The sequence below is a fragment of the Procambarus clarkii genome, chromosome 13 (genome assembly GCF_040958095.1).
Source record: "Procambarus clarkii isolate CNS0578487 chromosome 13, FALCON_Pclarkii_2.0, whole genome shotgun sequence".
Classification (NCBI taxonomy): domain Eukaryota; kingdom Metazoa; phylum Arthropoda; class Malacostraca; order Decapoda; family Cambaridae; genus Procambarus; species Procambarus clarkii.
This window is the reverse complement of record NC_091162.1, coordinates 5,920,643-5,933,763: the sequence shown is the minus strand read 5'-3', so window position 1 is coordinate 5,933,763 and position 13,121 is coordinate 5,920,643. Positions and strand designations below refer to the sequence as shown.

At 47.6% G+C, this 13,121-nt stretch overlaps 1 protein-coding gene across 1 annotated transcript in view; it reads left to right on the top strand.

The window, feature by feature from the left end:
• Positions 1-13,121, top strand: part of LOC138364543 (uncharacterized) — a 251,928-nt gene that overhangs the window by 96,279 nt on the left and 142,528 nt on the right. The window contains exon 5 of the mRNA XM_069324198.1: positions 10,996-11,177. Within this exon, the coding sequence (XP_069180299.1) occupies positions 10,996-11,177 (182 nt within the window). The remainder of the gene's footprint in view (positions 1-10,995; positions 11,178-13,121) is intronic.

Genomic DNA, 13,121 nt, shown 5'->3' with positions numbered 1-13,121 from the left:
AAGTGCGTTCCCTGGTGGAATGCGGACTGTGCTCGGGCTGTCCGCTGTAAGCGTGCAGCCTGGAAGAGGCACCGCCGTAGGCAGACGACCGATTCTTTTCTTTTCATTCGGAAAGCGAGTGCGGTGGCCCGTAGGACCATCCGTACGGCTAAACGTGAATGTTGGGCATCTTATGTCTCAACAATTACGTCCGAGACCCCTCTGGCCCAGATCTGGAAGCGTACCCGCAAGATAGCGGGTAAGTTCGTTCCCGATGTTTCACCGGTCCTTCACCTCCATGATACTCTTGTGGCGGACCCGTTGCAGGTCGCTTCCGAACTGGGTTCCCACTTTTCTTCTGTTAGCTCTGGTCTTCATCTTCCCCAATCTTTCCTTCTTCGTAAACCTGTCCTTGAGTCTCGTCCTTTAGATTTCTGCACTCATCTTCAGCTTCCATATAATGATCCCTTCTCTCTCTCTGAACTTCGTTCTGCCCTGGCCCTCTGCGGTTCTACGGCGGCGGGCTCCGATGGTATTCATTATGAGATGCTTCGCCATCTCCCTCCGAGCACATCTCAGTATTTACTGAGTCTGTATAATCGGATCTGGGAGTCGTCGTCAGTCCCTGAGGACTGGCTCGAAGCCGTTGTCCTCCCTGTTCGCAAACCGGGGTCTCTGGGTACTTCCCCTAAGGACTTTCGCCCTATTGCTCTCACAAGTTGTGTCTGCAAACTCTTTGAACGTATGGTTAACGTTCGTCTGATGTGGTTCCTGGAACACCATCACCTCCTCTCCCCTTCTCAATTTGGTTTCCGCAAGTGCCGCAGCACGACAGATGTCCTGGTGAACTTGGAGGTCTATATTCGTACTGCTTTTGCTGCGAAGACCTCCGTTGTTGCCGTCCTTTTTGACGTGGAAAAGGCTTACGACACCACTTGGCGTTATCATATCCTATCTCAACTTCATTCTTTTGGCCTTCGTGGTCATCTCCCTCTCTTTCTCCGCAGCTTGCTCTCTCGTCGTTCCTTTCGGGTGCGCCTTGGTACCGCTCTCTCTCCCTCTTTTCAGCAATACGAAGGTGTGCCCCAGGGTAGTGTTCTGAGCACTACTCTTTTTCTGGTTGCCCTCAATGGTCTTCTTTCCTCTCTTCCTTCTGGTGTCTTCTCCGCTCTCTATGTCGATGATCTTACCCTTTGTTGTCAGGGTGATGATTCGCCTCTCCTTCAACGCCGGCTTCAACTTGCGATTGATGCCGTGTCGTCTTGGGCCACAGGTCATGGCTTCCAGTTCTCTACTTCTAAGACTTGTGCCATGACTTTTACGCGGAAACGGGTTGTTCTTCGTCCCTCTTTGTCACTTTATGGTCATCCCCTTGAATACAAAGATTCCGCGAAGCTTTTGGGGTTATTCCTTGACACTCGTTTGTCTTGGTCTCCCCATATCTCTTACCTCCGTGTTGAGTGCTCTAAGGCCCTTACCCTCCTTCGGGTCTTATCCCATACTTCTTGGGGGGCAGATAGGCGCACTCTCCTTGCTTTACATTCCTCTCTCGTCCTGTCTAAGCTCGATTATGGTTGCCCTGCTTACTCGTCTGCTTCTCCTTCTACTCTTCGCCGTCTTGATGCTTTGCACCATACTGGGTTGCGCCTCAGTTCTGGTGCCTTTCGTTCGACTCCCATCCTTAGCTTGTATGTTGACACTGGCTTCCTGTCTCTCCAGGACCGCCGTGATCGCTACTGTCTTCGCTATCTTGCGCGGTCCTTGCAACATCCTTCCTCTCGCCTCTGTCGTGCTTTAACTTTTACCCCTCCTGCGGTTCCTGTTCCTCTTCACCCCCTCCCTCTTTCTGTCCAGTTATCTCGCCTACAGGATTCTCTCTCCGTTCGTATTTCTGATGTTTCTCCTCATGTTGTTCCTTCTTTGCCCCCGTGGAGGGTCCCTCTCCACGGTTTTGTACTTCCTTGACCCGTGTCACTAAAGCTTTTACCCCTCCTACAGTTCTAAAACGCCTTTTCCTCGAGCACTTTTCTTCTCACTCCCGCTCCGTTTCTGTCTTCACCGATGGGTCTAAGTCAGCGGACGGTGTTGGCTACTCTGTTGTTTTTCCTGATCGCACTTATATGTGTCCCTTGCCTCCGGAGACTAGCATCTTTACAGCGGAACTTTATGCTATTCTCTATGCTCTTCGTCTCCTGCTTTCTCGTTGTCAGTCTTCCTTTGTGGTTGTTGTTGACTCTCGTAGTGCCCTCATGGCTCTCGGGTCCTTTAATCCGGTTCATCCAGTAGTTGTCGAGATCCAGCATTGGCTGTTTCTCGTTCACAGTAAATTTAAGTCGGTTGAGTTTTGTTGGGTTCCCAGCCATATTGGTGTGTCTTTAAATGAGCGTGCGGATGCTGCCGCTAAGGAAGCTGTCCGCTCTTGTCCCATCTCTCGTAAAGGCATTCCGTATTCCGACTTTTACCCGGTTATCCATTCCTCAGTCCTTACCCGTTGGCAGGCTTCTTGGTTGTCTGTTACTGGTAACAAGCTACGTACTCTTAAATGTTGTGTTTCCTCGTGGCCGTCCTCCTTCCACCGTAACCGGCGGTGGGAAACAGCTCTGGCGAGGTTGCGTATTGGCCATACTCGCTTAACCCATGGTCACTTGATGGAGCGCCGCCCTGCTCCTTATTGTCCTAGTTGCATTGTCCCTCTTACGGTCGTGCATGTCCTTCTTGAATGTCCTGACTTCCAGGACGAGCGTGTGTCTTGCTTTCCGACCGCTCCTCGCGGTCACTTGTCCCTCGATAGAATTCTTGGTGACTCGGATACTTTTGATATCGTTCGCCTTATGGGTTTTTGTTCTCGTATTGGCATCCTTGGTGATATTTAGCGCCCTCTGATTATTTTGCGTATTTGATGGTGCTACATAGCCTTCCCGGTTTGGTGCCTTCTTTTGATAATTACTTACTTACTTGATAGTGTTACGTAGCATATTGTTACTTTGGATAGTGTTACGAAGGATAATGTTGCATTGATGTTACGTAAGGTGTTGTTACGTTAAATAGTGTTAAATAGCATATTTTTACATAAGATATTGTTACATTAGATAGTGTTACATAAGATAGTTTTACGTTTGATAGTGTAACTTAATATATTGGTATGTTAGGTGATGTTATGCCAGATATTGTTAAGTTAGGTAGTGTTGCATAAGATAGTGTTACGTTTCATAGCGTTACCTAAGATGGTGCTATGTTAGTGTTACGTTTGATAATGAAACGCAAAAAATGTTATAGTAGATGGCAGTACGTCAGTGTAACGCTAGTTAATGTTATGCATAACAGTGTAATGTTACATTGTGTTATGCATGACAGTGTTCTGTTAGCGTTCTATCAAGAAAAATATCTTCCAGATAATTTGACAGTCTCCTAGAAAGATCTTCAAAATGTGAGATAGCTGATCTTTTTATTGTATTCCAGTGTTGTGGTAGTTATGGGAGGTGGTTCCTGTGTTGTGGTAGTTATAATAGGTGGTTCCTGTGTTGTGGTAGTTATGGGAGGTGGTTCCTGTGTTGTGGTAGTTATGGTAGATGGTTCCTGTGTTGTGGTAGTTATAATAGGTGGTTCCTGTGTTGTGGTAGTTATGGTAGGTGGTTCCTGTGTTGTGGTAGTTATGGTAGGTGGTTCCTGTGTTGTGGTAGTTATGTTAGGTGGTTCCTGTGTTGTGGTAGTTATGGTAGGTGGTTCCTGTGTTGTGGTAGTTATGGTAGGTGGTTCCTGTGTTGTGGTAGTTATGTTAGGTGGTTCCTGTGTTGTGGTAGTTATGGTAGATGGTTCCTGTGTTGTGGTAGTTATGGTAGATGGTTCCTGTGTTGTGGTAGCTATAATAGGGGGTTCCTGTGTTGTGGTAGTTATGGTAGGTGGTTCCTGTGTTGTGGTAGTTATAATAGGGGGTTCCTGTGTTGTGGTAGTTATGGTAGATGGTTCCTGTGTTGTGGTAGTTATGGTAGATGGTTCCTGTGTTGTGGTAGCTATAATAGGGGGTTCCTGTGTTGTGGTAGTTATGGTAGATGGTTCCTGTGTTGTGGTAGCTATAATAGGGGGTTCCTGTGTTGTGGTAGTTATGGTAGATGGTTCCTGTGTTGTGGTAGTTATGGTAGATGGTTCCTGTGTTGTGGTAGTTATGGTAGGTGGTTCCTGTGTTGTGGTAGTTATGGTAGATGGTTCCTATGTTGTGGTAGTTATGGTAGATGGTTCCTGTGTTGTGGTAGTTATGGTAGGTGGTTCCTGTGTTGTGGTAGTTATGGTAGATGGTTCCTGTGTTGTGGTAGTTATGTTAGGTGGTTCCTGTGTTGTGGTAGTTATGATAGACTACTAACTACCTTTGTTTGGGTAGTTAGCAGTAATCATCAGTGATACTCTTAATTATCAGAATCCCTCTGATATTCTCATGGCGTGGTTCGACTAAGAAGAGATCAATTATACACAACTATGCTATTTAAAACATACAAAAATATACAAAAATGCCAACAGCCTCTTAGCAAAATTAGAAAAATGGAGTCACTGGAGCGAATGTAAATACTGCTGGTCAGAAATTTGGTGCACGATGCAATATTCGAACACTTTGAAGTGACCTTGACTTTCCAAAGGATACCTGATCAACCAGGCTGTGACTCGTACGTCAGGCTGCGAGCAGCCGCGTCCAACAGCCTGGTTGATCAGTCCGGCAACCAGGAGGCCTGGTCGACGACCGGGCCGCGGGGACGCTAAGCCCCGGAAGCACCTCAAGGTACCTGTCGCTGCGTCCCACTGGCACACGAACAATGCAGCGTGAACTATCAAGTCCCATCAGTAACACACACTATACAGATTTTCAGAGTTGGGACAAATACTGAGACTTAATTCATTATCAGTAATATAAGGAACCATGGTTAATAAAATCATATCTCAGCAAACACGCAAGATTCTATGCTAACTCTGAAGACATTAGGTAACTGCGCGTTTGGTGTCAGGACGAAGTACGTTAATCTCGGCTCTGAAAGTGGAATACAGAACATTTTACATCCATCTATTCTTTGGATGTAGTACTCTACATCCATAGATAAACATGTTGATGTCCATCTACATCTACTCGGTATTCTACTTGTAGAATGTCCATAATATGATAATACTTGAAACAATGGTAAGTTCGGTACTATAATATCGTCGTTGGGGTCCTGTCTTCCTCAAGCGGGAAGCAGTGTCCTCGCCTCCTCAACACCCAGCACAGTCTTACACTCTGGATTTCCTTCAATAATGGCAGCCTGGTGCCACTCCGGCCTCTGCTGCTTCTCATGGCTGATGCCTGACAGCACTCTGATGCTTCTGATGTCTGTGGCACCTCTAATATCTCTGATGCCTCCATCGTCACTGTACAGGTTGTTCCCATGATGCACTCTGGCGTAGCGTCGTCAGTGTGCCGGCCCACTCCTGGTGGCGGGACGGGGAAGCAATTGCCCGGTTAGCAGTTAATGATCAATGATCCTCGTCTGCTTGTTCTAGCGAACCACCGCTCTATAAAGAAAGCCTTTCTTAACCGACACGATTTACGGTTTCCTTTGCATCTTCTTCGTGTTTCGGGACTCTGCTGTAGGTCTTGGTTCGTGCAAGTAAGTCTGTCCTACCTGAGAGAGAGTCAGCTCCCTGCTGTTTGGGTCCGGATCTTTAATATCATGGCCAATACAAGTGGCTTTCGAAACTTATTTCCGAAATCATTGGCTGATTGTCACGTGACTTCCCGCATGTGTTGGGTTGTAAGAGTCACGGAACTCTTGGTCACAGAAGCTTGATGAGTCACGCTCTTGAAAATTAATTTAACAACATAAGAACGTGTTAATTAAAAGAGGAAAAAACACCTCTTAGTTATGATAATACTGGTCTTCATGTTTAGTGGGAAATACGTAGGGAGTTGTCCATATATCGTTAGCTGATGATGAATTAGCATTAATATATTGCTAGTTATCAAAAGCACTTATTAATATTATTACTACTTGTCTTCAGGCAATGTTTGTCCATCCATCGACCAACCTCCCTGAGGCTCATTCCTCAATTTTACATGTTGAATATTCAAAATGGGGATTTTCTTAAAAATTTATTAATAATATTCTATATTAGCATATCAAGGCGTAAGGTAGCTTAGGCCCGCTGTTTAGGCTCTGATGGCAAAGTATTTGTGTTCGTAGTGCGTGGTTGAAGCATTTACGGAAATGTGATTCGAACGGAGGTCGTTAGCCAAGGACTTTTCGAACGTCATTAGTTATGCAACCTGACCTCATCAACTTACAGCCTGTCCTCATCAACTTACAGCCTGACCTCATCAACTTACAGCCTGTCCTCATCAACTTACAGCCTGACCTCATCAACTTACAGCCTGTCCTCATCAACACACAGCCCGTCCTCATCAACACACAGCCCGTCCTCATCAACACACAACCCGTCCTCATCAACACACAGCCCGTCCTCATCAACACACAGCCCGTCCTCATCAACACACAACCCGTCCTCATCAACTCACAGCCCGTCCTCATCAACACACAGCCCGTCCTCATCAACACACAACCCGTCCTCATCAACTCACAGCCCGTCCTCATCAACACACAGCCCGTCCTCATCAACACACAACCCATCCTCATCAACACACAGCCCGTCCTCATCAACACACAGCCCGTCCTCATCAACACACAGCCCGTCCTCATCAACACACAGCCCATCCTCATCAACACACAGCCCGCCCTCATCAACACACAGCCCGTCCTCATCAACACACAGCCCGTCCTCATCAACGCACAGCCCGTCCTCATCAACACACAGCCCGTCCTCATCAACACACAGCCTGTCCTCATCAACTCACAGCCCGTCCTCATCAACACACAACCCGTCCTTATCAACACACAACCCGTCCTCATCAACACACAGCCTGTCCTCATCAACTCACAGCCCGTCCTCTTCAACACACAGCCCATCCTCATCAACACACAGCCCGTCCTCATCAACACACAGCCCGTCCTCATCAACACACAACCCGTCCTCATCAACACACTGCCCGTCCTCATCAACACACAGCCCGTCCTCATCAACACACAGCCTGTCCTCATCAACTCACAGCCCGTCCTCATCAACACACAGCCTGTCCTCATCAACTCACAGCCTGTCCTCATCAACTCACAGCCCGTCCTCATCAACACACAGCCCATCCTCATCAACACACAGCCCGTCCTCATCAACACACAGCCCGTCCTCATCAACACACAACCCGTCCTCATCAACACACTGCCCGTCCTCATCAACACACAGCCCGTCCTCATCAACACACAGCCTGTCCTCATCAACTCACAGCCCGTCCTCATCAACACACAACCCGTCCTCATCAACACACTGCCCGTCCTCATCAACACACAGCCTGTCCTCATCAACACACAGCCCGTCCTCATCAACACACAGCCCGTCCTCATCAACACACAGCCCGTCCTCATCAACACACAGCCCGTCCTCATCAACACACAGCCCGTCCTCATCAACACACAGCCCGTCCTCATCAACTCACAGCCCGTCCTCATCAACACACAACCCGTCCTCATCCACACACAGCCCGTCCTCATCAACACACAGCCCGTCCTCATCAACACACAGCCCGTCCTCATCAACACACAGCCCGTCCTCATCAACACACAGCCCGTCCTCATCAACACACAGCCCGTCCTCATCAACACACAGCCCGTCCTCATCAACACACTGCCCGTCCTCATCAACACACTGCCCGTCCTCATCAACACAGCCCGTCCTCATCAACACACAGCCCGTCCTCATCAACACACAGCCCGTCCTCATCAACACACAGCCCGTCCTCATCAACACACAGCCCGTCCTCATCAACACACTGCCCGTCCTCATCAACACACAACCCGTCCTCATCAACACACAGCCCGTCCTCATCAACACACAGCCCGTCCTCATCAACTCACAGCCCGTCCTCATCAACACACAACCCGTCCTCATCAACACACTGCCCGTCCTCATCAACACACAGCCTGTCCTCATCAACACACAGCCCGTCCTCATCAACACACAGCCCGTCCTCATCAACACACAGCCTGTCCTCATCAACTCACAGCCCGTCCTCATCAACACACAACCCGTCCTCATCAACACACTGCCCGTCCTCATCAACACACAGCCTGTCCTCATCAACACACAGCCCGTCCTCATCAACACACAGCCCGTCCTCATCAACACACAGCCCGTCCTCATCAACACACAGCCCGTCCTCATCAACACACAGCCCGTCCTCATCAACACACAGCCCGTCCTCATCAACTCACAGCCCGTCCTCATCAACACACAACCCGTCCTCATCCACACACAGCCCGTCCTCATCAACACACAACCCGTCCTCATCAACACACAGCCCGTCCTCATCAACACACAGCCCGTCCTCATCAACACACAGCCCGTCCTCATCAACACACAGCCCGTCCTCATCAACACACAGCCCGTCCTCATCAACACACTGCCCGTCCTCATCAACACACTGCCCGTCCTCATCAACACAGCCCGTCCTCATCAACACACAGCCCGTCCTCATCAACACACAGCCCGTCCTCATCAACACACAGCCCGTCCTCATCAACACACAGCCCGTCCTCATCAACACACTGCCCGTCCTCATCAACACACAACCCGTCCTCATCAACACACAGCCCGTCCTCATCAACACACAGCCCGTCCTCATCAACTCACAGCCCGTCCTCATCAACACACAACCCGTCCTCATCAACACACTGCCCGTCCTCATCAACACACAGCCTGTCCTCATCAACACACAGCCCGTCCTCATCAACACACAGCCCGTCCTCATCAACACACAGCCCGTCCTCATCAACACACAGCCCGTCCTCATCAACACACAGCCCGTCCTCATCAACACACTGCCCGTCCTCATCAACACACTGCCCGTCCTCATCAACACACTGCCCGTCCTCATCAACACACAGCCCGTCCTCATCAACACACAGCCCGTCCTCATCAACACACAGCCCGTCCTCATCAACACACTGCCCGTCCTCATCAACACACTGCCCGTCCTCATCAACACACAGCCCGTCCTCATCAACACACAGCCCGTCCTCATCAACACACAGCCCGTCCTCATCAACACACAGCCCGTCCTCATCAACACACTGCCCGTCCTCATCAACACACTGCCCGTCCACATCAACACACAGCCCGTCCTCATCAACACACAGCCCGTCCTCATCAACACACTGCCCGTCCTCATCAACACACTGCCCGTCCTCATCAACACACAGCCCGTCCTCATCAACACACAGCCCGTCCTCATCAACACACAGCCCGTCCTCATCAACACACAGCCCGTCCTCATCAACACACTGCCCGTCCTCATCAACACACAACCCGTCCACATCAACACACAGCCCGTCCTCATCAACACACAACCCGTCCACATCAACACACAACCCGTCCACATCAACACACTGCCCGTCCTCATCAACACACAACCCGTCCACATCAACACACAACCCGTCCACATCAACACACTGCCCGTCCTCATCAACACACAACCCGTCCACATCAACACACAGCCCGTCCTCATCAACACACAACCCGTCCTCATCAACACACTGCCCGTCCTCATCAACACACAACCCGTCCACATCAACACACAGCCCGTCCTCATCAACACACAACCCGTCCTTCTCAACACAGGCACTAAAAATACACTTAATCGGCCACAGAACCAAAAACTAAGATAAGTTTGTTTGATAGCATTAGATATAGATAGTCAACAGCGTGATGATTAGCTGTCCTCGAGTATATGGCTACTAGAGCCACCATTGAACTCACCTGCTAGGTAGCGAAATTTCAGTATCACGACCATTAAGTGCCTTTGTTAACGCGTAGATCAGAGATCACCAGCTTGATGCCTCTCCCCCTCCCCCGTCCCCCGCACTCCCGGAGGACCCCATATTGAAGTCTCCTCCCCCATACACTCGGAGGACCCCATATTGAAGTCTCCACCCCCACACACTCGAAGGACCCCACAATGAAGTCTCCACCCCCACACACTCAGAGGACCCCACCTCGAAGCCCCCACTGTCACCTCCACCACTCACAATCTCAAGAGACAAGGCTGGCCCAAGCTAGTGAAAGGATAGACCCCAGAGGACGGGCGCAACATTTCACCCCAGATATTTCAGGAGGTAACACAATCAGGATCCGAGCGTGACAGAACAGATCGGTCTCCAGGCGACGTGTAGCTCCTGGGCTGACGTCAGCACCTGCCACATCAGTTTTCACAAGATCATTAACATCCCCCCCCCCCTTGAGGGCGACACAACCTCATGGTTAGGAAGGATAGTCAGGTCGACCACGTCAGGAGGAGAGCTGGAATAGGCACCCATGGGTGGGGATGAGTTACCTGTTAACATAACGTTAATCGTGTTGAAGAAATCATCTTTGATTGTTCCAAGGTTATAACCAGTTGATAAACGTCACCCGTGTTGCAAGGGGCTCATTTGCCGACGGGAAAGTTGTGTTGTGTATTAGCATCGGGTCGTAGGGAAGTGATTAACTTCCTAAGGTATTATAATACAGTTGAGGTTGATAGGAGAAATGTAAGGGGTCAACTGCGCTCTACCATTAACATTAGGCTTAGATTGTCACTTATGAGGCCATTCAGTCACATGTTAAGGGTGTCATAAGGAGCCCATTCACGAATAATAGTCACTGCAGGGGACAGAGAGTGAGATCCTGGGTACTGGACACTGCAGGATCTCTCATATTGTCGCTAAAGCCACAACTCTAAGGCAAGAAAATCACAGCTGGAACACATAACTGTATTTTAATTTAAAGCACTAATATTAGGAGAGGACGGCTTTCAACTCACAGTAACATAATGGAACTTATGAATGCGAGATTATAGGTTGACATTGAACAAATATGTAGATGCTAATCCTATAAATTTTACTCCTTCCCGGACAGAAGCAGGAAAGTAGCCAGGATGGGAGCGAGAGGAGCAGCAGCAGTAGCACAAGCAGCAGCAGCAGCAGCAGCAGCAGCAGCAGCAGCAGAGGGACGCAGCAGAAGAAGGAAGGAGGCGGATGGGCAGTTCACACGCTGGGGCCATTGGCCCAGAACACTACCACCACCTCCCCATTCTTCGTGTAAGTCCGGACACGTAGTGATTATTCTTGTACTCCCTGTTCTTATGTCTCATTGACCGTCTCTCTCTTGGCCCCTTTCAGTCTTTTTGTATGTCTTTGAATCTTTTATTCCTAATGCAATGTCTGTCTGTCTGTCTGTATGTCTGTCTCTCCAACCCATCCTCTTAAAACTATGTAAGCTTGTCGTGCGTTTGCCCGTATGACCAAAAATTCACGTAATTGGAAATTAATTCAGCTCACGAAAGTGACGTACTGTTCCGTTTTCTGTTTTGAGTCCTCTGGCTTACTCAGTTAGGTTAAGAGAGGAAACTTTCTGCTGACTATTTTTGTGACGTTATGAAACCTTAGGAGAACTTCCTGCCCTTCTAACCTACCAGAGGACACTTAACTTGCTGTTTTGGAAGAAAAAATCTAAAATTTATTTTGAACTATTTTTCATTTTCAAATTACGTCCATTCTCGGCCATACGGACAAACAGCTAAATTCAGACGTAATTTTTAAGAAGACAAGTTGGTCGGTCAGCCTGTCTGTCTGTGTTGCTGCTAGCACTGAATGGAGGGCTGGCCAGATCCCCTTGTCTCCAAGCCAGGTTGTGGGAGATCATTCTTCATCTCGAGATGTTGTGACAGTAAGTATAGTAAAGGTAGCCTGCAGGTCTGAATAACCCACATATTCCAGGGGTCTAAAATGAATAATACTTACACGTAAATCAGTTACGACAAGATCAACCCACCAAACATTTTCGCGTTTTCAAAACGTCCCAAAAACGACTTTTCATTGTTTTGGGCACGTTTTAAATTACGTTTAAAATAAGTATTTTGAGAATTTGTAAAAAGACTTTCAAACGTGAGGTCAAAACGTTTTAATAAAACGTATTTTATATGTCATGATATAACGTTTTGGAGCAAAGGTTGAATTTATTAGGTAAAATTATCTTCTTTGCATTTAGAAAGATGGAGACAGAGAGGAGAGAGGAGAGAGAAGAGAGATCAGAGAGAGAGAAAAAGGAGAGAGAAAAGAGAGATCAGAGAGAGAGAAAAAGGAGAGAGGAGACAGGAAGACAGAAGGAGAACAGAGGGAGAAAGAGAGAGAGATAGAGAAGAGAGAAAGAAAGAAGCAGAAAAAGTGAGAAGAGAGAAAAGAAGAGCATGAAGAAGAGAGGGAAAGAGAAGAAGAAGAGAGAGAGATATAAGGAGAGAGAGAGATAGAAGAGAAAAGAGGTGAGAGAAGAGAGAGGAGAGAAAAGAGAGAAAAGAAAGAGAGAGGAAGAGAAGGAGAGAGAGAGGGGAGGAAAGCGAGGGTCGAGTGATCCAGAGAGGAGAGTAGGGGAGAGAGAGAAAAGAGAGAGAGAGCGGGAGGAGAAAGAGGAAGAGGAGAGAGAATAAAGAGTGAGAGAAGTGAAGAGAGAAAGAGAAAGAGCAAGAAGGAAGGGAGGGGGATATATATATATATATATATATATATATATATATATATATATATATATATATGTTGTACCTAGTAGCCAGAATGCACTTTTCGGCCTACTATGCAAGGCCCGATTTGCCTAATAAGCCAAGTTTTCCTGAATTAATATATTTTCTCAAATTTTTTTCTTATGAAATGATAAAGCTACCCATTTCATTATGTATGAGGTCAATTTTTTTTTATTGGAGTTAAAATTAACGTAGATATATGACCGAACCTAACCAACCCTACCTAACCTAACCTAACCTATCTTTATAGGTTAGGTTAGGTTAGGTACCCGAAAAAGTTAGGTTAGGTTAGGTTAGGTAGGTTAGGTAGTCGAAAAAACAATTAATTCATGAAAACTTGGCTTAATAGGCAAATTGAGCCTTGCATAGTAGGCTGAGAAGTGCGTTCTGGCTACTAGGTACGACATATATATATATATATATATATATATATATATATATATATATATATATATATATATATATATAT